The following is a 26,000-nucleotide window of genomic DNA, read 5'->3' as shown; positions in this document are numbered from 1 at the left end:
TCAAACTACTCACCCTCATATAAAAGGTCTATCACGTTAATCTGCTGAAACCTTAGTAGGAAGAACCTATTCCAACCCTCTTGGCAAGTTCCCTAGAGAGCTAGATGAGACCTTGATGTCTACTCAGAGGAGGGAGTCTAAATCCCGAGTTCGAAGGAACCGATATGTCTTCTCAGTCATTCCTGGGCAGACCTCCTTTGTAGAACATGAAATTCACACCCCTGAAGGGATAATAGTAAAACTTAGTGCCCAAACCGAATGTAACATTAAGATTCTGCAATGACATCAGGCATCTTAATCAAGTCTCTTGGTTTGATGCCTACCAGCTCCCCAGAGTAGATGAATTGGTGGAGAACCTGGCAGGTAGAAGATGTCTCACATTGCTAGATCTAACTAAGGGGTACTGGCAGATACCATTAGTAAAGCAGCAAAACAGAAAACTGCTTTCTCTACAGCTGATGGACTCTACCAATATCTGGTCCTTCCGTGCGGTCTACATGGAGTGCCTGCAAAGTTTCAGTGGGCTATGGACCGCCTCCTGAAACTCCACGTGGGATATGCCATTGCACACCTAGATGATATCATTGTCTACAGTACAGACTGGGAGAGTCACTTGGAAAAATTACAAAGAAGAGAAGCCCGTACTTTTCCTACGCAGGAAGCTCTTACCGAGGTAGACTCGTTATGCCATAGTCGGGTTGGAGTGGCTTGCCATGAAGTGAGCCGTTAATGCCTTGAAGTATTACCTGTTGGGATGTGAGTTTGTCCTAGTCACTGATCATGCACCATTGAGATGGATGCACCTTAAAAAAAGAGGTTAATCCCAGGGTCACTAGGTGGTTTTTGACCCGGGGCTCAGCATAAAAATGTTGATGCCCTATCCATAAAATTTGAAAGGCCACAAAGAAGTCTAACCCAACTGACCTTTAAAGGGATAAGAAGGAGCCATCCAGCCTCAGAGAGAGTGCTTTGCAGCTAGGTAACAGAACCTGGTTCACTGCAAAGCCAGGAATGGGTCTCTGAGGTGTGCTTGGGGGAGAGACGGGTGGGCTCTCAAGCATACGGCTTCAGTCACGGTTTTCAGACCTGCACAGCCACAGGTTGGAACTGGGCTGATTGCAGATAGAATAGATTTAAACCTTGTTCAGTTTGCTGCTCATTGCCTCATAGGCCTAAAGTATTGTAGCGCCAGGGACTTGGATTGCCAGAGGCACTGAGGCACCGCGCACACGGAGCGCTGCATGGACAAATAACCTTTGATTGCTTCTATGAAGCTTGGTTTGCTGTAAAGAGGATTTGTGGCTTGTTTGACATTAAATACATGCACAAATACTGAAAACTACCTGCTGTGTCCTATCTGATCGGCACACCTGTTACAATATTTATACTATATATATATATATATATATATATATATATATAGATAGATAGATACATAAGTACCAACACACTCGCCATTGCTAAGAATGGGGTGCAAACAGCACCCACTTCCCAGGATGGGGTGCATTGGCCTGTGACCACACACTCTAGTAAATACAAACACAGGTGGCCCACCACTCACTACAACAAACTTACTCACCTTAACATTCAAATAATCAATTAAATAAATAATGGGGTTTTAGTTCATGAATTGATCAATGCATTTAAGCTTGCAGCCCATCGCCAAGGGACCCCATTTCACTGCAAGTCCTACACTAACAACTGGTTTTCATGGGAACCTGGCACCTGCTTACACATCATAGATAAAATGAACATGTGTTATTTTCCTGGGTTAAAGCATACCTCCCAACTGTCCCGATTTTATCGGGACAGTCCCGATTGTCAGGGCCTGTCCCGCTGTCCCACCCGCGGGCGGCAGTGTCCTGCGGTGTGGGGGGGCTGTTGGGAGTCCCCCCTGTCAGCTGCTAAGCAGCGGGGAATAAATGATGTGCACAGCGTCTATTCCCGCAGCCAGGGGGCTGGGGGCATGGCTAGAGGCTCACAGAGCCTCTGGGTCATGCCCCCATAGCGGCAAAATGGGGGCGTGGCCTCGCAGGAGAGCCGCGAGTATAGACCACGCCCCCAAAATAGGCCACTACAACAAACCCCCCCCCCCCCCCCCCCCCCCCGAAATTTTGGCGCGCCTACGGCAGCAGCAGCGTCCCGCCTGCCGGGCTACCAAAGTTGGGAGGTATGGTTAAAGCTCAACTGCCAAGTACCTTATGGCTTTTAAAGGCTTAAATGCATTGATCAATTCATGAACTAAAACCCCATTATTTATTTAATAGATTATTTGAATGTTAAGGTGACTTATACCCCTTTCACATTGCACTTTTAAAACGGTATATTGCCGTTTTTTTTCCATTTTAAAACGTTTAAGGCTGCAGTGTGAAAGTGCCAGAGTTGATTTACCGGTAAAGTTAACCGGTATTTCAACACGGTTAAAAAGCAGAGTCCTACACGTTTTAAAGCCGTTTTTTTGGCAGTTTGAACAGCTCTATTTCAATGGCTTGAAACGTGTCCCTTGGGGGTTAAATGGGTTGAATGTTTGAATGGTATTAAATGATTTTTAAAACGGTTTTCACCTGCAATGTGAAAGGTCTCAAGGCTCAGACCCGTTTTAAAGTCCCATTTAAGAATACCGTGTCATTACCCATTTCTGCAATGTGAAAGCAGTACTAGTTTGTTGTAGTGAATGCTAGGCCCCCTATGTTTATGTATATATATATATATATATATATATATATATATATATATATATATATATATATATATATATATACACACACACAATGGTTGTTTGTATAAAGGAGAGAAAGAGCACGGCCTCTCCCATCTCCCCTCAGGCACAATGTCGGAGTATTGGAGAACAGGCTTCCTACTGTGGTAAAGGCCTTAGGATAAATAACAATGAAATGTTATTGTTCTGCTCCCTCAATAGCGGCCACATGTCAGTCATTATAACTATAAAAAGAGAAACCGGTTGGACAATGTTTCTCTAATGCCACAGAATGGCAAACTGCAACGCTCCCTGTTTTATCAATCACCCTCATGCCAACGCCAGGCCTATGCCCATCATACAGCCAGGGCAGCTGAGAGGCATGCCGGGCCCGGGTAAAAATGTTGGGGCGTGGTCTAATTGTGGGAGGCGTGGTCACCTCCTGCGATAAGGCCACACTCCCAAAATGATGAGGGTGAAAAAACCACTATAAAGTCAAGGGGGGAGTGGTATTCCCCCCTACCCCGCCACCTTCCCCCAGTAGCAACAGCAGCAGCATACACCTACAGCATGTTCTGTGCTGACAGCAGGCTCAGCATCACCTCTCACGCTGTCAGTGGGAGGAGCCATCATTTGTTAGTTGCTCACATCGGATGATTTCTGTCGCTTTTGGACTGAAAAGTAAGTCAATACTTACTATTCACATGGCCGCTGCTGTCTGAAAATGGTCGACATGGTCTAAAGGTTGACATAAGTTTTTAAGGTGTCTATGTCGACATGGACACTGTCTAAGTGTACCGCCTCGCATCGCTCGCTGTGCTCGCCATGCTTCGGTTTTTATTCTCCCGCCACGCCCTAGTAGATGGTAGGGCATGAAATTCCGCCTGTCGGCACATGTCGGTTGAAAATTTAGTAAAAAAAAGCATGTCAACCTTTTTCATGTCAACCTTTTCCATGTTTAAACCCTGTCAACCTTTTGCCTGTCGACCTTTTGACCCTGTCAACCTTTAACAGTCGACCATATGACTGTCTATCTTGAGTCATTCTATGATCAGTCCGGATACCGGTTTATGCAACTTATCAGAGTAATTTCTTCAAACTTCAATCATTATTTAAAAATAAAAATGAAAAGAAACCAAATCCTTAAAACACAGATAAATAAAAGCTGCTGGCTAATAGGTGAGTGTAATACAGTGTACTAGTGTAATGGTGTAATACTGCCATCCAGGACATGTATATAATATCAGGCAGCCGTTCCTTATACAGTGACTGTGTATATGATGTGTGTGTGTAGGTCAGCCAGGAGCCCGAGAGCGCAGCAGGTTACGTGAGACAGACAGAGAGTGCTGTCAGCAGTCTCCTCCCCACTGTTGTGTTTTCCTGTAACTCTGTATATTCCCCACATCTGAAAATGAGGAAGTGACAGCAGTGTGACGAGCACACACTACACACCGCAGCACACTACACATCGCAGCACACTACACAGCCTCACCATGCATCACTATGGACTTCTCATCTTTGTCTGTGTCTGGGTCTCAGGTGAGTTGTGTTATTTACCGTTGTGTCACTACTACCTCATACTTACCTACCTGACCCTCTCCACGAGGGAGAAAATGCTCTGTTCCTGGACTTCCCTGGTAATGTATGATTGCCATCACCTGTGGTGAAACTTCTTTCTTATCAATTACATACCCTCCAACAGAACCGATTTAGCCGGTACAGTACCGTTTTTTAACGGCCTGTACCGGCTAAAACCCTCTGTACCGACTGTACCGATTTTTAGCTGCACTCCAGTGCAGCACTTGACAGTGATACAGGAACCGCCTCCCGCGGCCGCCTTCAACTCTCTCTCAGCCGAGGACTCTGGGAGGTGTAGTATACACACCACCATCTGTTCAGCTGAGAGTAGGGTGACCAACTCATCCCTTTAATCCGGGACACATATTAATTACACAGGTTCTGTGGCTGGCTTTCACCTGGTTTTAAACTGCCACACCTCAAGACTCCATTTCACCTGTTTTTAAACTGCCACAGAACCTGTGTAATTAATATGTGACCCGGATTAAAGGGATGAGTTGGTCAACCTAGCTGAGAGCTTGAGTCCACCAAAAAGGACTGCAAATCCTGAGGTAACCCAGGGGGGAACGCGGCGGTCCCGCCTCCCCCTGCTCAGGGTGCTGCAGCGGGATCAATGTCAGCCTGTGTGGAGTGTGCACAGGGACAATGAATCACCGGTGCAGCAGCAGAGGAACGGTGCCGGGGGGGACGTGGGGCTACCCTGGTAAGGTTATTTGCACGAGCTGTGTGACACGTGCTGCTGCCACTTACAAACAGAGTAAGGAGGGGGCACGCTGGGCATCAACGGGATGCTGTCTCCACAGGACGGTGCTGGGGGAATGTGCAGGATCGCCCATTACATACCCTCCAACTGACCGTACCATTAAAAGTATAGGAGAGGGGGCTTGGCCACGCCCCTTTTACCAGCGGCCACGCCCCCTTTGCGATTGTGTACCGAGTTCTCCCACTCAAATGTTGGAGGGTATGCAATTACCTGGCTCCCTACAGGTGATGGCAATCATACATTACCAGGGAAGCCCAGGAACAGAGCATTTTCTCCCTCATGGAGAGGGTCAGGTAGGCAAGAATGTGCTACCTGCAGGAGATAAGATTACTAATAAGAACTCATTAGCCTAATGAGCAGCTTTGTCTTTGGGCCTGATTCTCCGGGCTGTTATTTACTAAAATGTGGGTTTTATAGAAGGGGAAATGCTGTCCATAACAACCAATCAGATTGTAGAGATTATCTTCAAGAACATCTCCGCTTCTATAAACCTGAGGGCCAGATGTATCGAGTTTCAAAAAGCCATAAAATGGAGAGTGATAAACAGCCAGCCAATCAGCTCCTACCTATCATTTTTCAAACCCGGCCTGTAGCAAGGCAGGTAAGAGCTGATTGGCTGGTTGTTTATCACTCTCCATTTTATCGCTTTGTGAAGCTTGATACATCTGGCCCTATATCCCTAAATAGGGAGTAAGAATGGTCTTTGAATATAAATGGTTTAACACCATCAATGTTTTTGTTCTGATGGTAGTGTTTTTACCATCCGATAGTGGCTTTCCAATGGTAATGATTCGATGGTGTCACGATGGTTACCATTTTAAAATGTATGTGTCACATCCCTGGAAATGCCTGGGCACCCTTTGTTTCACAGACACTCCCAGTGAAGGCTGGTTACTCGTGCATTCGCGATATGAACCTTACTTATACACAGTCGAACGATAATTGGTATGCGCAAAAAATCGCCTAACATCAATTTTTCGAGAATCAACAATCCATGCTGATATAGGCTCAGCGTGTGAGCCTGGCAGAATCTTACCCCAACAGACTTAGAGTTCCATTTACCATAGATCGCATATACAATGCGATATGGGCGGTATCTACCATCCAGGATGGCATTGTCATAAGCTGTCGTATCGGTGGGATGCATCTTCCTGGACAGGGCTCCCTGCGATCTGCTGTGCCAGGTACCGGGGGTCTGGGCATGTGCGGTTAGGGCTAACTCCACTGATGAACTGCCCTGCTGAGGTTATGGTATGTAGCCCACCATAGACTACAATGGATGTCGGTAGAAAGCTATGGGGGATGCGGCTGCGGGCTAGACAGGAGGCATTGCAGCAGGTATCAGAGATTCCTACTTAGGTCACTCCTAGATACATTCGGGAAGTATTTAATATTTGCGGATTAGCCACAAATTTTGAATGTTAAATGGGCCCCTTAGGGATCTATGAGGGAATTCAATTGTTTTTCCCTGTGGACGCCACTAGATGGCACCTGGTGGAGCATCTGGTTAATGCGTTTTATAGTTCTGTTCAGTATTAGGTCATGTAATCTTAATTTTCTGCAATGCTATCCAGTATTGGCTGTGGCCCGGTGTGTTAAGTGCGGAGGTGAAGGCAGGGGCGGATTTAGGGATGAGGGCGCCCCTAGGCAAAGCAATAATGTTTACTAAGTATGACAGTTTATAGGGTCAGTATCTGCATGTCCTATCCATTTACACTCTATTTAAGATGAAATATAGTACAGTACAGTGGATACTTTGCAGTTATTGGAACATTTTGGGCTGACAGTACTATCACAGGCATCCAAGTGCCGCCCCCAAACATGTGCCGCCCCTAGGCACGTGCCTCACGTGCCTAATGGGAAATTCGGCACTGGGTGAAGGACGGTCTTTCCTGGCAATAGTGTAACTGACCATCGATAGTATCATACTATGCAATGGATGACCATTGATAGTCGCCCATTTTCTTTGACTGATTGGCCTGTGGGCCAAGCAAAACACGGGGCGGAGCTTCACGGGTTTCGGGGGAGGACAATATAAAAACTAAACTATTAGTTTATACTTGACATCGAAGGAAGGAAACCATATGTTTCTCCCCGATCAATGGCAAAGCTATTTGACATCGGCCATAAACCATCAATGATTTCTAATTATCGATGGCCATTCCTAAGGCAAGCCTGCCTATATGTTATATGTCACATCCAGAGTAAGAACCCTGAGGCCTTTAAATCGATTATAGGGACACAGCCCATTCTGCGCACACAGCAAATTAGGACATAGCACAAGCATCCAAGTCTCGCTGGTGGCAACTATCTCCCTGGTGTCGTACAAGGTATTTCAGGGATTGGGTAAAAACTGTCCCAGGTACCCCCCGGTCTGGACACCCCCTAGAGGTAAACGTGCACTACAAGCTCCAGAATGGCAGGGTTTGCTGAATATAGCCTGTCCCTGGTCCGGCGTTCCAGTGTCCGGTCCGGCGTTCCGGGGCTGTTCCAGTTTTTACCTAGTCCCGTTATTTCAGCCCTCGCTCACATTTGCGAATTTGCGGCACGGCTCCCTACAATATATATATAGGAGCGTGGCGGTGTGGCACTCGTAGCTGGTACAAAGAACAGTAGTCAAGCCAGATAGCAACAACTTTTCAATTGTCTTGTAAATTGTAAATTGTCTTCAGGTTACAAAGAATAAAAATCATAAACTTTTTTCTTTGTAACCTGAAGACAATTTACAAGATAAATTGAAATGTTGTTGCTATCTGGCTTGACTACTGTTCTTTGTACCAGCTACGAGTGCCACACCGCCACGCTCCTACATTTTAGTTCAGTGGAGGCACCGTCAAAGTTACTTTTTGTTATAGGGAGTGCCAAACCTCAGTCCTATATATATATATATATATATATATATATATATATATATATATATATATAACTTCACTGTACTACTTGGTATGTACTACAGTACTGGCTATACTATCTACAGCTTCTCTACCTATTACTGACAATTTTGTTATATCGGTTACATTTTATAACCATAGACAGCCTCCTGTAACACCGGTTACTCACAGTCCAATAAGGGTCCAATTTTTTTTGCCTGAAGAGATAAAGGAATTTCTGCAGTGAAAGGTGTGTTTGACCCTGGAGGCAAGACCCTGTTATCGTTTTCAGAACGCCAACTTAATTTCCAAATCATAACTTTTTCATGTTTCTACAAGCACCTCATTATATTCAGTCAAAACCCCCTCCCATGTTCTCTGAGAATGAGCCTGATCGCCTTCACAATTTACTTGTCCTGACAAAGGATTGTCCCTTTAACATTGTATATTTTCACACAACTCTGCGAGTGTCTTTGAGAGACAAATTATGGTGTACAACATTAGAAAGATGGAAAAATGACATCCCCAATATAGAAGGAACTGATTTTATCCTAGATAATATGTTAAACTCTTTCTCCATTCAGAAAGTGCATTTTAACCACTTCAGGGGTATCAGGGGTATGCCTGGAAATTTTCTGGGATTAGCTGCGCTGCCGCCGCGGGCTGTCACGGAATTTTTCCAGGCATACCACCAATATGAAGGTGTGCGCCAGTGGTGCCAGCAGCTGTGCACCACTTGGGCATCATCTCTCCAGGCACCACCCCCCCCCACACACACACACAGTGTTAGCAGCACCCCCCTCCCCTCCTGTCGCTCCCCTTTGCCCCTCCGCTTCATACGCCGGAGCTACCTGCCGCTGTCCCCTCCGCCATTTGTTGCAGTGAGCAGGTGGCTCAAGGATGTTCGGCGTGGCTAGGGTGGACACGGGAATTCCGGTGCCCTGAACATCCCCGAGCCTACCACCTCACTGTCTGCTGTGAATGGGGGGGGGGGGGGGGGACTCTTCAGAGGGCTTAGATTGCCCCCAACCAAAGATCCCATATACAGGGGGAGTCAGGTGTAGTCCAAACTGTAATATGGGGTCGGCTACCTTCTTCCACAATATGTGGACATGTGGAAAAGTTTCCAGATTTTGGCACAAACTTTTGATACCAAGGATACGTTACGTTAAAAATCCTATGGCCTGTTTATTTTGGTAATTTTCTAACTGTCTATTACAAACAGGTCTGAAATTATACCGGTCGTATAAGTCATATTGACCATTGCCAAAAAGCAGATATTAATTAATTGGATTAAATGTTCTACCACCTCCTTTTAGGCGGTAAATAATGTTCTCATTAGGGTTTTATATTGTGAACTTCGCGCTTCCCTTCCAGACGTAGAAAATGGTGTGAAAAAATTTAAGAAAAAATGGGAATGGTTTATTGTTAGCTTGGCCCCTGATGTACAGACACATGTATTTAAACTTTTTGAGACTACTGAATGGTTTTTGTACAGACAACTGTATCGCTGCGGACCGATGTTCCGGGTCTGCGCATGCATATATAGAGGCCGCTGTATGAACGCCCACACTGGCAAAGGCGTTCGCACAGAGGGTGGCGGATGCATAGGGACGTTTCCTGGGCATTCCCACAAAAATGACCCCCGGGAAAACGCTGGGCATCCCCATGCAAACGCAGGCGGGTTGAAGCCTGCAAGAGGTGGGCGGACAGCGTCACATGACGTTATTGCCCGCCTCAAATTTTGCCATGTCCATGGCAAATAAAAGTCAAAAAAATAATTAGCCAGTAGGCGACCATCGGATGATTATTTGCACATATGCCAACTTGCAAATGGATTTGGAAACGTACAAATCCATTTGCATGGCGGCGCAGGCATTTGGTCGGTGAAGGGGACGGGCGTCAGTTCCCCCAGCGGGTGGCGTTTAGCCGCTCTTTAGGCAGTAAAATAATGCTGCTTATCGAGCGGGTCTGAATCAGGCCGCAATTGCTTATTTGAAGAACAGAATGGCTGCAACAGGCATGTAGTGGGTTTAACATCCCAGGCTGTGATGACCTAAGTGAAGCATGTGACTCGGCATCCAATAAGGATGCAGGGATGGCAAAGTTAGCTGGGGATATGAGCTACAGGAAGGGGAGGAGCCTCCCTCTTTTTCCCTCCCTGCACTTTATTTGGATGTGGGTGGGTGGGTGTGTCTTTGCGTTGGCTGTTTGGCTGGAAAGAACCACAGGTTAATCGATTTAAGATCTTCATTAAACCATGATTCGTTCTATGTAGTTGATTTTCGGTGCGCTCACCTTCGTTGACTATAGGCCTTCACTGGATCACCCACTCGGGGACAGCGACACCAACCGGACGGGTGGGCAGCCAACGTAGAAAGCTGAGCGCATATGGCTTGTTGTTAGGATATTTGTTGATTGGGTAGGATAGTTGTGGGTGGAGCTTAAATAATTAGCCGTTCTTTCTTGGCCACCATTAATTATTTACAATCAATTAAATTAGTTTAATAATAAACACAGCTAACACTTTCTGCCAAACCTAAGTCTCTAAGTCGTTATTTCAGGTTTACGTTAAGTGTTATTTATCATGCAAACACAGGGTCACACACCAGTTGCTAGGATGTTTAATAACAAGAGTAGCTGATAGCATGATACTGATACTGCAGATACTGCATGATACTGATACTGCAGATACTGCATGATACTGATACTGCAGATACTGCATGATACTGGCAGATACTGCATGATACTGATACTGCAGATACTGCATGATACTGATACTGCATGATACTGATACTGCATGATACTGATACTGCAGATACTGCATGATACTGATACTGCAGATACTGCATGATACTGATACTGCATGATACTGGCAGATACTGCATGATACTGATACTGCATGATACTGATACTGCAGATACTGCATGATACTGATACTGCAGATACTGCATGATACTGATACTGCAGATACTGCATGATACTGTGCAGAAGTATGACACCTGCAGACTGATCTGTTAATGGTTTTGTGCACAATACAGGTTTTGGAGAAGTACCTCCGCCCGTCAATGTAACCATGGACTCTGTGAACTTCAAGAACATTTTACGATGGAACTCAACACCTGGCCTGGGTGACAATGTGACATACAGGGTGCAGTATAAACCGTGCGTGCTAAATGTCTGTTTACTTTAATTCATACTAAAGGAAGGAACCTATGTAAAATAAAATATTATTTTCTATGATGTCAAGGGGCTAGATTCTCTAAGCTTCAAAAGTGATAAAATGTAGAGTGATAAACAGCCAGCCAATCAGCTCCTACCTGCCATGTCACAGACTGTGTTTGAAAAATGTCAGTCAGGAGCTGATTGGCTGGTTGTTTATCACTCTCCATTTTATCACTTTTGAAGCTTAGAGAATCTGGCCCATGATCTGCTCATGAGGGAAATGTACAGTATCAGTTATGGACCTATATATCAAACCCCCAACATGACCCTCTCCAGGAGGGACACAATGCTCTGCTCCTGGACTTTTCTCTTCATTCATGATCGCCATCACCTGTGGTGAAACACCTTTCTTATTAGTTAACCTGTTCAATACAGGTGATGGCAATCCTACATTGATGCCCCTTTCAGACCGCACATATTACTCGATATTTTGCCGTTTTTTTTACCGTTTCAAAACGTTAATATGTGCAGTCTGAAAAGTCCACAGTGAATTTACTGATTTCAAAAAAATGGTACTTGGAAACGGTGAAAAAAGAAGGGTCTACCTGTTTCAGACCTGTGGTTTTTTTTGCAGTCTGAACTGGTCTGAAATGGTATTTAGGACCCAGCCAATAGTAAGCACAAGCTGGTCCTGCTCTGTGCATATCTAATGAGCGGGACCCGCTAGTGCATTGAATATTTAATGAGCGGGTCCCCGCCCTCTTCATATCTAACGAGCGGGACCCGCTAGTGGAGTGAATATTTAATGAGCGGGTCCTCGCCCCCTTCATATCTAATGAGCGGAACCCGCTAGTGCAGTGAATATTAAATGAGCGGGTCCCCGCCCCCTTCATATCTAACAAGCGGGACCCGCTAGTGCAGTGAATATTTAATGAGCGGGTCCCCGCCCTCTTCATATCTAACGAGCGGGACCCGCTAGTGCAGTGAATATTTAATGAGCGGGTCCTCGCCCCCTTCATATCTAATGAGCGGGACCCGCTAGTGCAGTGAATATTTAATGAGCGGGTCCCCGTCCCCTGCATATGGAATAACACGCTCACCATCTAAAGATTTTTACCCTGGGCACGCACCAGTCATCTCATCAGAGTTGCCAGAGACTTATGTGGGGTACACACCAGGACGACCCGCTCACGATGTGCACCGTGAGCGGGTCCGATCCGATGGCGACCCGCACCCGGCTGTATGGTCGTCATTGAGATCCTACCTGCAGCAGGTAGGATCTCAATAACGACCGACCGACCCGCGGGACCGCGCATCGGATCGGTATCGGTCCTCACCAGGTCAGAAAAGGGCCCAATCAGCACACAATCTACATCCAATTGATCGGACTTGGATCTAGATTGTGGGGATCAGGCCCCAGTCGTCCTGGTGTGTACCCAGCATTACACTTCCCCTAAAACGCTCAGGCTCTCCTAGTGTTTTTCCGGACACTCCCACTATTTTCTTAGGCACGCCTAGCATTTGTCTCTCCCACTAAACGACCAGTTACCACCACCAAGCTCCTACTTCCTGTCAATCACCGAGCAAACGGCTAGCAAATAGAAAAAAAATAGCAGTATTTCAGCGCAAGCAGGCCTTGCGCAATCATACTACGGTCCGTAAACATACGCAGTGTATTGATAATTGCCCGCCAATTTGCGGCCGTGCGATCAGGTGTGAATTGCCCCCATTGTACTGGTGTTTACAATCCGATACAGTGAACTGTAACAGAAAGCTATTTTTTATGACTTTATTTTGAGCAGAAAGTCCATATAAACTGCTGCATGTACATGACATATGTACAGTACAGCGGGTGATATCCTGCCAGTGATATAAATGGAAACATGCTTCTTTTTTTCAGGAACTGGATAAGCACAAAGTCCACGTACAATGAAGTGTGTCTCAGCAGTCAGATATACTGTGACCTGACAAGGATTACATACAACTCTACTGTGCGAGTCAGAGTGGAGTTAGATGACAGCATGGTATCGGATTGGGCGGAAATCACCTTTGACCCCTTCACACAAAGTAAGTGGTCTTTATAGAGTCTATGGGCCTGATTCAGACATGATATCAAGGGCAGGGCTGCAGGTCGGGCAGATGTAACTAGGGATGGCATTCGATGCCATTGCCATCGATGGCATTGATGGCAATTGTGAAACCGTCCATCGATGGTGGCATAACATGCAATGGATGATATTGATGGTTGACCTATGGTTTTGGTTGGTTTTACCAGCCGGTGCTGACACAGAGGGTAAAGGAGTGTGTGCCTGTGCTGGGGGCATGTCAGGAGCAAATTGTGTTCTGGGGGCACAAGGAGGCAATGGGGCTGAATGTTGGGGTGTATGATGGTTAGCAGGGGGCATAGAGAGGGGTGGCTGAGGCAGGGGGTGTGTGATGGGGAGCAGGGGGCATAGAGTGGGGTAGCTGAGGCAGGGGGGTGTGATGGGGAGCAGGGAGCATAGAGTGGGGTGGGTGAGGTGGGGGGTGTGTGTTGGGTAGCAGGAGGCATAGAGTGGGGTGGCTGAGGCAGGGGGGGGTGTGATGGGGAGCAGGGGGCATAGAGTGGGGTGGCTGAGGCAGGGGGTGTGTGATGGGGAGCAGGGGGCATAGAGTGAGGTGGCTGAGGCAGGGGGTGCGTGATGGGTAGCAGGGGGCATAGAGTGGGGTGGCTGAGGCAGGGGGTGTGTGATGGGGAGCAGGGGGCATAGAGTGGGGTAGCTGAGGCAGGGGGGTGTGATGGGGAGCAGGGAGCATAGAGTGGGGTGGGTGAGGTGGGGGGTGTGTGTTGGGTAGCAGGAGGCATAGAGTGGGGTGGCTGAGGCAGGGGGGGTGTGATGGGGAGCAGGGGGCATAGAGTGGGGTGGCTGAGGCAGGGGGTGTGTGATGGGGAGCAGGGGGCATAGAGTGAGGTGGCTGAGGCAGGGGGTGCGTGATGGGTAGCAGGGGGCATAGAGTGGGGTGGCTGAGGCAGGGGGTGTGTGATGGGTAGCAGGGGGCATAGAGTGGGGTGGCTGAGGCAGGGGGTGCGTGATGGGTAGCAGGGGGCATAGAGTGAGGTGGCTGAGGCAGGGTGTGTGATGGGGAGCGGGGGGACATAGAGTGGGGTGGCTGAGGCAGGGGGTGTGTGATGGTTAGCAGGGGGCATGGATTGGGGTGGCTGATGCAGGGGGTGCGTGATGGGTAGCAGGGGGCATAGAGTGGGGTGGCTGAGGCAGGGGTGTGTGATGGGTAGCAGGAGGCATAGAGTGGGGTGGCTGAGGCAGGGGGTGCGTGATGGGTAGCAGGGGGCATAGACTGAGGCAGGGTGTGTGATGGGTAGCAGGGGGCATGGATTGGGGTGGCTGAGGCAGGGGGTGCATGATGGGGAGCAGGGGGCATAGAGTGAGGTGGCTGAGGTGGGGGGTGTGTGTTGGGTAGCAGGGGGCATAGAGTGGGGTGCCTGAGGCAGGGGGTGTGTGATGGGTAGCATGGGGCATAGAGTGGGGTGGCTGAGGCAGGGGTGTGTGATGGGTAGCAGGAGGCATAGAGTGGGGTGGCTGAGGCAGGGGGTGTGTGATGGGTAGCAGGGGGCATAGAGTGGGGTGGCTGAGGCAGGGGGTGTGTGTTGGGTAGCAGGGGGCATAGAGTGGGGTGCCTGAGGCAGGGGGTGTGTGATGGGTAGCAGGAGGCATAGAGTGGGGTGGCTGAGGCAGGGGGTGTGTGATGGGTAGCAGGGGGCATAGAGTGGGGTGGCTGAGGCAGGGGGTGTGTGATGGGTAGCAGGTGGCATAGAGTGAGGTTGCTGAGGCAGGGTGTGTGTGATGGGTAGCAGGGGGCATAGAGTGGGGTGGCTGAGGCAGGGGGTGTGTGATGGGTAGCAGGTGGCATAGAGTGAGGTTGCTGAGGCAGGGGGTGTGTGATGGGGAGCATGGGGCATAGAGTGGGGTAGCTGAGGCAGGGGTGTGTGATGGGTAGCAGGAGGCATAGAGTGGGGTGGCTGAGGCAGAGGGTGTGTGATGGGTAGCAGGGGGCATAGAGTGGGGTGGCTGAGGCAGGGGGTGTGTGATGGGTAGCAGGGGGCATAGAGTGGGGTGGCTGAGGCAGGGGGTGTGTGATGGGTAGCATGGGGCATAGAGTGGGGTAGCTGAGGCAGGGGTGTGTGATGGGTAGCAGGAGGCATAGAGTGGGGTGGCTGAGGCAGGGGGTGTGTGATGGGTAGCAGGGGGCATAGAGTGAGGTTGCTGAGGCAGGGGGTGTGTGATGGGGAGCAGGGGGCATAGAGTGAGGTTGCTGAGGCAGGGGGTGTGTGATGGGGAGCAGGGGGCATAGAGTGGGGTGGCTGAGGCAGGGGGTGTGTGATGGGTAGCAGGGGGCATAGAGTGGGGTGGCTGAGGCAGGGGGTGTGTGATGGGTAGCAGGTGGCATAGAGTGAGGTTGCTGAGGCAGGGGGTGTGTGATGGGTAGCAGGGGGCATAGAGTGGGGTGGCTGAGGCAGGGTGTGTGTGATGGGTAGCAGGGGGCATAGAGTGAGGTGGCTGAGGCAGGGGGTGCGTGATGGGTAGCAGGGGGCATAGAGTGGGGTGGCTGAGGCAGGGGGTGTGTGTGATGGGTAGCAGGGGGCATAGAGTGGGGTGGCTGAGGCAGGGGGTGTGTGATGGGCAGCAGGGGGCATAGAGTGGGGGGGCTGAGGCAGGGGGTGTGTGATGGTTAGCAGGGGGCATGGATTGGGGTGGCTGAGGCAGGGTGTGTGTGATGGGTAGCAGGGGACATGGAGTGGGGTAGCTGAGGCAGGGGGTGTGTGATGGGAAGCAGGTGGCATAGAGTGGGGTGGCTGAGGCAGGGTGTGTGTGATGGGTAGCAGGGGGCATAGAGTGGGGTAGCTGAGGCAGGGGGTGTGTGATGGGTAGCAGGGGGCATAGAGTGGGGTAGCTGAGGCAGGGTGTGTGTGATGGGGAGCAGGTGGCATAGAGTGGGGTGGCTGAGGCAGGGTGTGTGTTGGGGAGCAGGGGGCATGGATTGGGGTGGCTGTGGCAGGGGGTGTGTGTTGGGGAGCAGGGGGCATGGATTGGGGTGGCTGTGGCAGGGGGTGTGTGTGATGGGTAGCAGGGGGCATAGAGTGGGGTGGCTGAGGCAGGGGGTGTGTGATGGGCAGCAGGGGGCATAGAGTGGGGGGGCTGAGGCAGGGGGTGTGTGATGGTTAGCAGGGGGCATGGATTGGGGTGGCTGAGGCAGGGGGTGTGTGATGGGTAGCAGGGGACATGGAGTGGGGTAGCTGAGGCAGGGGGTGTGTGATGGGAAGCAGGTGGCATAGAGTGGGGTGGCTGAGGCAGGGTGTGTGTGATGGGTAGCAGGGGGCATAGAGTGGGGTAGCTGAGGCAGGGGGTGTGTGATGGGTAGCAGGGGGCATAGAGTGGGGTAGCTGAGGCAGGGTGTGTGTGATGGGGAGCAGGTGGCATAGAGTGGGGTGGCTGAGGCAGGGTGTGTGTTGGGTAGCAGGGGGCATAGAGTGGGGTGGCTGAGGCAGGGGGTGTGTGATGGGTAGCAGGGGGCATAGAGTGGGGTGGCTGAGGCAGGGGGTGTGTGATGGGTAGCAGGTGGCATAGAGTGAGGTTGCTGAGGCAGGGGGTGTGTGATGGGTAGCAGGGGGCATAGAGTGGGGTGGCTGAGGCAGGGTGTGTGTGATGGGTAGCAGGGGGCATAGAGTGAGGTGGCTGAGGCAGGGGGTGCGTGATGGGTAGCAGGGGGCATAGAGTGGGGTGGCTGAGGCAGGGGGTGTGTGTGATGGGTAGCAGGGGGCATAGAGTGGGGTGGCTGAGGCAGGGGGTGTGTGATGGGCAGCAGGGGGCATAGAGTGGGGGGGCTGAGGCAGGGGGTGTGTGATGGTTAGCAGGGGGCATGGATTGGGGTGGCTGAGGCAGGGTGTGTGTGATGGGTAGCAGGGGACATGGAGTGGGGTAGCTGAGGCAGGGGGTGTGTGATGGGAAGCAGGTGGCATAGAGTGGGGTGGCTGAGGCAGGGTGTGTGTGATGGGTAGCAGGGGGCATAGAGTGGGGTAGCTGAGGCAGGGGGTGTGTGATGGGTAGCAGGGGGCATAGAGTGGGGTAGCTGAGGCAGGGTGTGTGTGATGGGGAGCAGGTGGCATAGAGTGGGGTGGCTGAGGCAGGGTGTGTGTTGGGGAGCAGGGGGCATGGATTGGGGTGGCTGTGGCAGGGGGTGTGTGTTGGGGAGCAGGGGGCATGGATTGGGGTGGCTGTGGCAGGGGGTGTGTGTGATGGGTAGCAGGGGGCATAGAGTGGGGTGGCTGAGGCAGGGGGTGTGTGATGGGCAGCAGGGGGCATAGAGTGGGGGGGCTGAGGCAGGGGGTGTGTGATGGTTAGCAGGGGGCATGGATTGGGGTGGCTGAGGCAGGGGGTGTGTGATGGGTAGCAGGGGACATGGAGTGGGGTAGCTGAGGCAGGGGGTGTGTGATGGGAAGCAGGTGGCATAGAGTGGGGTGGCTGAGGCAGGGTGTGTGTGATGGGTAGCAGGGGGCATAGAGTGGGGTAGCTGAGGCAGGGGGTGTGTGATGGGTAGCAGGGGGCATAGAGTGGGGTAGCTGAGGCAGGGTGTGTGTGATGGGGAGCAGGTGGCATAGAGTGGGGTGGCTGAGGCAGGGTGTGTGTTGGGGAGCAGGGGGCATGGATTGGGGTGGCTGTGGCAGGGGGTGTGTGTTGGGGAGCAGGGGGCATGGATTGGGGTGGCTGTGGCAGGGGGTGTGTGATGGGGAGCAGGGGGCATAGAGTGGGATGGCTGATGCAGGGGGTGTGTGATGGGTACCAGGGGCATGCAATGGGACACGGTTGCAAATTAAAACTGGACAACTTTCTTATTGAGGGTAATATTCTTACTGGCTGTGGAACTGGAGAAACTGGTTTAATACCCAGAATCCCGATAATTCCCTCATATTTACCATTTCATTTTAAACTAGCCCAGTTCCCGATAACAGTTGTTTTGCCAGGACCATAAATAAAGCACAAGGTCAAACACCTAATGCAGCTGGACTTGATCTCAATATGGCCCTTTTGCGTACTAATTCATGGGTCAGGAGGGGGCGGGACCAAACTGACGCAAGTCCGATGGAATCTTGTCACATTGGCAGAGCTTTTGATGTAGTGCCCAGTCTCTCCCTTCTGTCAGGAGGGGTTTCTGGGTACTCAGAACCCCCCCTGCGTGCACTACTGCCCTGTGTAAGCTGAAAGCTGTTTCTGTTTCCAGCGACAATCGGCCCGCCGGTAGTAAAAGTCTCCTCGAGGTCAGGATACCTGGATGTCAGTTTCCATGGTCCCAGGGCGGAATCCGATGGTACCTTACTGAAGGAAAAATACTGGAAGTTTATGTATAGGATAGAATACTGGAAGGAATTAGACCCTACCCATGTAAGTAACCATGTAATCTGAGGGAACATGTTCCTTTTATAAATCAGCACCTTTGATAAAACAATGAATACGTTTTTGATGCATGTATCTGCTGTCGGGATGCGCTATTGGTCGACAGACAAAAGGTTGTCATGAAAAAGGTCGACATGAGTTTTTTTTTGTTTTTTTCCCCTCAAAAAAAAGGCCCCAAGATTTCTAGTGGCGACCCTGGGTGTCTAGACATGCGATTCGGCCCGATTTCACTGACCGATCCATCCCAATTGGGTGAAATCAGGCCCAAATCGCATAGTGTATGGACCAGAGAGCAGCTGCCAGAAGGAAGAGACAGGAGCCTTACCATAAAGTGGGAGATTGTGAGCTTAGAAAGTGCATTACTGTTTCTATTATGTCTGTGTATTTATTTATTATATGTTTAACCTTTTCCTGACCACTTATCTTATTTAAACGTTTAAAAGAGCCTGTACTATAGTCCATCTGTACTGTTAAATATCAATACTGTATTCCACACAGTATCCAGTGTATAAAAAGACCAACTTTCGGCTGGTGGTTCACTCGCAAAGGCACAATCACTCTCTAATGGACAAAACCAGGTGCACTGCAGGTGGGGCTGATGTAACATGTGCAGAGAGTAAGATTCGGGTGTTTTATTGTTTCTGTGCAGGGTAAATACTGGCTGCTTTATTTTTACACTGCAATATAGATATCAGTTTGAAGTACAAACCCCATCCAAATGTAACTCTCTATGCACCTGCTACATGTTACATCAACCCCACCTGCAGTGCATATGGTTTTGTCCATTAGAGAGTGATTGTGTCTTTGCGAGTGAACCAGAATCCCAACTGCATCTATATACAAACATGAATTAGGCCCACAGCTGGCCCGCGCATAAGTGAGCAATACAGCCATAATGTGGGGACCAAACTGTTCCAGTGGTGCATTGAACATCCAATGAAAATCAAGCCCATATTAAGTGCCATTGGTGCAGCAGGTTCAGTGCACCGGGGGGCCCTAAGGACGGAGATGCCCAATGCTGCTCCTGTCACCCTCTTCCTGTCACCAACTGTTTTCCCCTGTCACACTCTGCCACCTCCCGCCTCTCCCTGTCACCCACTGCTATGTTGCATATAGTAAACTTGGGTTGGGGTGGTGGAGGGGGGGGGGGGCAAATTATATTTTTGCACCTGGGCTCACCACCCGCATTTCGCCACTGTTAAGTGCAGAACAATGCGATTATTCCAATATCCATATCAATTCCAGTATAATTTTCCGTGAAAATAGCAATTTGAGAAAATAAAATCCTGTGTTTATTTTTTGGGAGGTTTTGTTTGTGTATATATATTTTTTTCCCTCATGGGGCCCATTGGATAATTATAAATGAGTTCCTGTCTTGTAATTTGTACTTCATGTGTAAAAATCATTTTCCAGGTTAAAGTCATGACCACTTCCCAAAACTATGAAATTTTGACCAAATTAGATAAATGGACCACGTACTGTCTTAAAGTCCAAGGGTACGCTCCGAGTGATCACCATGTCGGCCGGTTCAGCCCGGTGGTCTGTGCGAGAACCACAGATGATGGTAAGCAATCTGACGTATAGCTATAAGCTTAACACAGAAAATAGCGCTGTGCACATACATGTTTTGGGCTTGGGGACAGATTTATTAACAATTTTAATACTAAAATTATGTAAAAAAGGGTGCGTTCACATCCATGTCACATTATTTGTGTGTCACCGGAATTTATTAAAGGGCTTTTACACAGTTTTCATGAAAAACTGCCCCAAACCTCTTAACTGGATTTTTTAGATAACCAGATCACATTTCCCATACTTACTATAGGAAATGTGATCTGGTGGAATGTAGTAAAAAAATATAATAATGTTTTTCTAAATGCAGAAGTGAGCCATGTCATAATGGGATGTGGTTTGCAGATGGTCAATAACGTGGGAAAGGTGGACATTAAAAAGGGTCGACATGAATTTTTCAATTTTTTTTGCCAAAACAGGTGTTTTTTTTTATATTTTACTATCCAAGTAGACATAGCGTTAGATTATACAATCAATGAAGCATGGCAAGCAAAGCAGTACACTTATAACGTGTCCATGCCAACGTAAATCGACATGGATACCCAAAAAAAACTGTGAAAACCTCTTGTTGACCTGTTCCTTGTCGACCTATTGTTTGTGTCGACCTTTTGACCTTTTTATGTGTCGACTTATGGCCTGCTGACCAATAGTGGTCAACTTATTGCATACCCTCCAACATGACCCATTCCATTAGGTACAAAAGGCTCTGTTCCTGGACTTCCCTGCCAGTGGCAGTTACAGAGTTTGGACTTCAGCACAGTCCAATATTCAAAGGGGGGGGGGGGGGTGTCACATCAACTGCCAGTGACAGGACAGTGATGTGTGGAGTGGCAGTTGGTATGGCTCCCCTTTTTGAATATTGGACTATGCTGCAGCCCCAACTCTGCAACAGAAAGGTTCCATAATTTGTGAATACAGTCTAATTATCGCACGTAACAGCTGCTGACACTCTGTATGATCTACAGGTAGAATATCGCCATGGAAATTAGCGGTGGTGTTCTTTGGATCTTTGCTCATTACAACGGTTGCATCCTTAATCATCGCTTTTGTCATATTCAAGGCATATAGGATAACACTCTACCTATTGTATCCATCTTATTCCTTCCCGGAGCATCTAAAAGAGGTTTGTACATTATCCTGCATTGAATAACTTTAAGGCAGGCCTGTCCAAACTATGGCCCTGTTGTTAAACTACACATCCCAGCATGCCTTGCCACAGTTTTAGCATTTCCTAATAGGAACATTGTGGCAAGGCATGATGGGAATTGTAGTTTCACAACAGCTGGAGGGTTTGGAAATGCCTGCTTTAAGGGCTGCTGAAATATGTTCCATATACTAAACTTATTACTCTTCCTTCCAGTATTTAAGCAGGCCGTTCTATAGCACCCTGTTCCTGCCCACGGTACCCAGTGAGGAGTGCGGGGAATCCTGTGAGCAGCTGACATTTGTATCGGAAGAGAAGGACAATAAGGAGGAGGGAAGTTAGCACTCCATTGCCAAATGAAAGTGAACAATGGCCACTGAAGCTTTTAACAAGATGTAATCATTTAACACAACTGTTAAATTATAATACATCATTTAACAGTTGTGTTCATTATGTATTTTTAACTGTAAGAAAACAATGTTTGTATATATTTGTTGAATAACACTAATTCCAATGACCTCAGGTGACAGTCATAGTGCTGGCAGCCATTTTGTTGGCAGAAGCAGCATGAGTACCATATACAGACTGACCGTTCGCTAAGAAGAGCTGGTTTCAACCATGTCTGAGGTACTTTTGGTCACTGGTTCCTTTCCTAGACAAGTCACTCTTATTTATATTAGTTATGGACATAAAATGTCTGTATACTTTACAATATTATGTGGTATGGGTTACTATTGTCAGCAGATTACTGCGGCTGCTATGAGGACAATGACAAGAATGTTCTGAATACTCACTAGGGATGGCCATCGATGCTATTGCCATCGATGGTTGTCATCAATGGCAATATCGCAACAGGCCATCGATGGTGCTAAACTATGCAATGGATGGCCATCGATATTTTTACCTATCGATGGGCATCCATTTTGTTTGACTGATTGGCCTGTAGGCCAATGAAAACATGGGGGAGGGGTTTTGTGGGTGTGGGGGGGCGGAGCTATGCTCCCTGTCCCGGCATGTAAAAAAAAAAAGAGCAAAACATCGGTTTTGCTGTGCCATCGATGGAGGGAAACCATCTGGTTCTCCCCCATTGATAGCAAAAGTATTCGACATTGGCCATAAACCATCAATTATTTTGAATCATCGATGGTCGATGGCCATCCCTCATACTCACTATATGGGTTTCCTGTCACAATAATCTTAATGGAAAATGATACTACAAGCTGAATACTGCGATAGCCAACAAAATGGCCGCCTCCGCTACAGGCAGCAGTTACACATTTATCAAACAATATTTGCGGCTAAATCCCGAAAACACCAGATTCGGAGGTTAGCCGCAAATAATATGCATCACCAGAATGTACTAAAGGGGGACCACAGCAGGACTCTCCAATCCCTGCTGCAACCCCCCCTGCACCGCCACCACCTGCATCCCCCATAAAAACCTATGGGGGGATGCGAAGCTGCCCGATGTATCAACATCACTCAGCCCAGCTTCGCATCCCTGGGATGGCGATAGCCCATCGTTGCCTATGGGCTCATGATCGCACTACTGCCGGGTCAGTGCGGTCAGCGGGGTCGTCGGGGGGGGGGGGGGGGGGGCTCCTGCTGTTGTGAAGCTACAATTCCCATCATGCCTTGCCACAGTTTTGCTATTAGGGAATGCTAAAACGATGGCAAGGCATGCTGGGATGTGTAGTTTCACAACAGCTGGAGGGCCACATTTTGGACATGCCTGACCTATGATATTGCCAATGTCAGTTATACGTGTTACCAGCCAGCACTGGTGGTACTATACCAGGGGAACCCGCAGACAGGGGTTTGTGGTGACAGCGCTAGGAGTCTATGTACTAAGCTAAAGTACCAACCCGCTCCTGGCTTTTTTATAAACACAGCTTGGAACATGGCAGCTAGCAGCTTATTTTGGGATACTTTATGCCTCTCCAAGGCTTAGTACATCTGCCCCTTGGTCTATTCCCAGAACCCCTGGATGTGGTAAATAAGATTCAACTGTAATGATCCTGGTTCACTACAGGCTGCAACAAGCTCCGGACACCTTTATACAGTTGGACTTGCTGTAACTTGTAGAACAACAAGCCCCAGCATTCCCATGGCTTCCCTGAACGGGTTCTCACAAGGACGTTTTAAGAGAGGAGGAGCCCCGCGTGCAGCCTCCTGTGCCCTGTCGACCTTCAGTGGTCATCCTAGTGCATGTCGACATAAATAGGACCTGGTGACGGATGGGTATTGTGCCCACCACACTGCATGCACAGACCACTGTGCGCTTGGGACATTCATTTTGCTGGGATGGCGATAACGCTATGGAAATCGTGTCAGCAGGATATGAGGATTGAATGATAATTAACCCCTTGCGATCATCTTATTTGCAATATTATTAATTGATATATCCATACAATTTCAGTTAAACTTTATACAACTTTTTTTTTTTTTTATAAAGATATTAAATGTATTTTCCAAAACATTTTGTGATCGTTGCTTGATTGAGTCACATATATTATTACTTATTAAGCTTAGAATGAAGCTGGACTGGAAATCACGGCATATGTATTTCCAGTCAGCGAGCTGATAAGTGTTTATATATAAGCACTGGATACAAAGGTTCCAGGAAGAGGCTTGTTGTACACTGGCAGGTTTGTACTTGTATATTGTCTGGTGATTACACCAAGGGAAAATTTACAGTACAAACATCCATGGGGGAAATTTGTATTCAACTATAGCCAGTAATCAGCGGTCTTGTACAGTAAACAGTGAGCAACAAGTGGCTGATAAAAATAGCGTTATGGGGGCTCCGCCCCTGCTATACAATGCAGAAAAGGCAGACACTGTATAATGGGGAGGGGGCAGGGCTATAATGAAGCAATTCAGCGTGAATCATAGTTGCCTATGCTACGCATTCTGCAGGAGGCTCCCTGTCGTAGCAGCAACCTCCCTCATTAGTCTAGCAATCTCCCTCATGTCACCTAGCCCACATTACACTGTTACATCATAGTTACCTCCCCTCCTGCATTCTACAGGAGACTCCCTGACATAGCAGCAATCTCCCTCTCTCCCTCATTAGTCTAGCAATCTCCCTCATGTCACCTAGCCCACATTACACTGTTACATCATAGTTACCTCCCCTCCTGCATTCTACAGGAGACTCCCTGACATAGCAGCAATCTCCCTCTCTCCCTCATTAGTCTAGCAATCTCCCTCATGTCACCTAGCCCACATTACACTGTTACATCATAGTTACCTCCCCTCCTGCATTCTACAGGAGACTCCCTGACATAGCAGCAATCTCCCTCTCTCCCTCATTAGTCTAGCAATCTTCCTCATGTCACCTAGCCCACATTACACTGTTACACCATAGTTACCTCCCCTCCTGCAGGAGACTCCCTGACATAGCAGCAATCTCCCTCTCTCCCTCATTAGTCTAGCAATCTCCCTCATGTCACCTAGCCCACATTACACTGTTACATCATAGTTACCTCCCCTCCTGCATTCTGCAGGAGACTCCCTGACATAGCAGCAATCTCCCTCTCTCCCTCATTAGTCTAGCAATCTCCCTCATGTCACCTAGCCCACATTACACTGTTACATTTTTAGGGGAAAAAGGCATAAGGGATAGATACATTTACAATGAATCATCAGCGCCATTTCCCAGAACTTTATCAAGTATAGTAGCTCTTACAAAGGGGCCCATTTATCATGTGATCTGAGGGGAATATTACTGCCCAGAATCACATTGTAAAATGCTATCATATCACCCCTATGTATCACCTGCTAGGCGCAGGGACAGGGTGCCGAATAGAACACGTCCCGGTGATGCCCGGAGCCGGAAGCCTGGGGATCTGTGCATGCGCAGTTATACGCTGACCGCACTGCCGCCGGGGCAGGCTACAATATCGCCATATCATATCGGGCAGCTTTGCATCCCCCATTGAAAACTATGGAGGATGCGGCCGGCCGCGGTGAAGAAGGAATCGCAGCAGGGACCGGAGATTCCTGCTGTGGTCCCCTGTGATACATTAGGGTGATACTTAATATTTGATTTAGCCGCAAATATTACTTGGTAAATGCGGCCCTAACTGCTTTGGGGCTCATCTACATTTGGATATGTCATTTTACAAGCTTCCTCTCAGATGTAGCAGTACACACCCACGCTTCTAGGTGCCACGTTCACAATCTCTTTTCACAATCTTTCCATATATGGAACTAGACACGTCCTTTGGGTGGAGCATGACATGCCCCCTCAATGGGGCGTGGTGCAAAATTCTACCACCAACTATAATCTCCCTGAAACTAGTTTTCAAAAATAGGCAAGTATGGCGTGAATAACGTAATTGAGTCCCCCATTTGTACTCTGTTGTACACTGCCAAGAGAGGTTGTGGGGGGCTGGCGAGTAAAGCCAGAGGGACGATTTTCAGGAGTCTTCTCATCAGGCTTTGGTTCTCAGGTACTCCTGACAGGTCATGTTTTCTAGAATTCTTTAATCATGCACTGGTGGTTTAATTGTGCGGGTTCAGATTTAATCGTTATTATTGTTAAATAAGGCAAATTCGGATCTTTCTTATTGGCCACCCAAAACATAAAGGCTGGCTATCCAATAAGAAGAAAGGGATTGGCTGTGCACTACAAATCAGAAAGCTACCAGAGCATACAATGGGTCAGATTCTCTAAGCTTCAAAAGTGATAAAATGGAGAGTGATAAACAGGCAGCCAATCAGCTCCTGCCCGCCATGTCACAGACTGTGTTTGAAA

General features: G+C 48.6%; 1 protein-coding gene across 1 annotated transcript; it reads left to right on the top strand.

The window, feature by feature from the left end:
- The first annotated feature begins 4,085 nt into the window (after nucleotides 1-4,085).
- LOC146059511 (interleukin-10 receptor subunit beta-like) lies at nucleotides 4,086-22,827 on the top strand. The gene is made up of 7 exons (XM_083171804.1): nucleotides 4,086-4,237; nucleotides 10,951-11,074; nucleotides 12,975-13,141; nucleotides 18,350-18,510; nucleotides 19,936-20,086; nucleotides 21,060-21,217; nucleotides 21,455-22,827. The coding sequence occupies exons 1-7, from the start codon at nucleotides 4,192-4,194 to the stop codon at nucleotides 21,578-21,580; spliced, it is 933 nt and encodes a 310-aa protein (XP_083027930.1). The 5' UTR covers nucleotides 4,086-4,191; the 3' UTR covers nucleotides 21,581-22,827.
- Nucleotides 22,828-26,000: the final 3,173 nt, after the last annotated feature.

The sequence above is a fragment of the Crinia signifera genome, chromosome 2 (assembly GCF_055691185.1).
Source record: "Crinia signifera chromosome 2, ASM5569118v1, whole genome shotgun sequence".
NCBI classification, from domain to species: domain Eukaryota; kingdom Metazoa; phylum Chordata; class Amphibia; order Anura; family Myobatrachidae; genus Crinia; species Crinia signifera.
The sequence above is the reverse complement of the archived record's forward strand: the minus strand, read 5'-3'. Positions and strand labels throughout refer to the sequence as shown.

Coding starts and splice junctions, on each gene's coding strand:
- LOC146059511 (XM_083171804.1), top strand. CDS start 4,192: ATGCATCACTATGGACTTCTCATCTTTGTCTGTGTCTGGGTCTCAG. Junction 13,142..18,349: donor CTTTGACCCCTTCACACAAA/GTAAGTGGTCTT, acceptor TTCTGTTTCCAG/CGACAATCGGCCCGCCGGTA. Junction 18,511..19,935: donor AGGAATTAGACCCTACCCAT/GTAAGTAACCAT, acceptor ATCATTTTCCAG/GTTAAAGTCATGACCACTTC.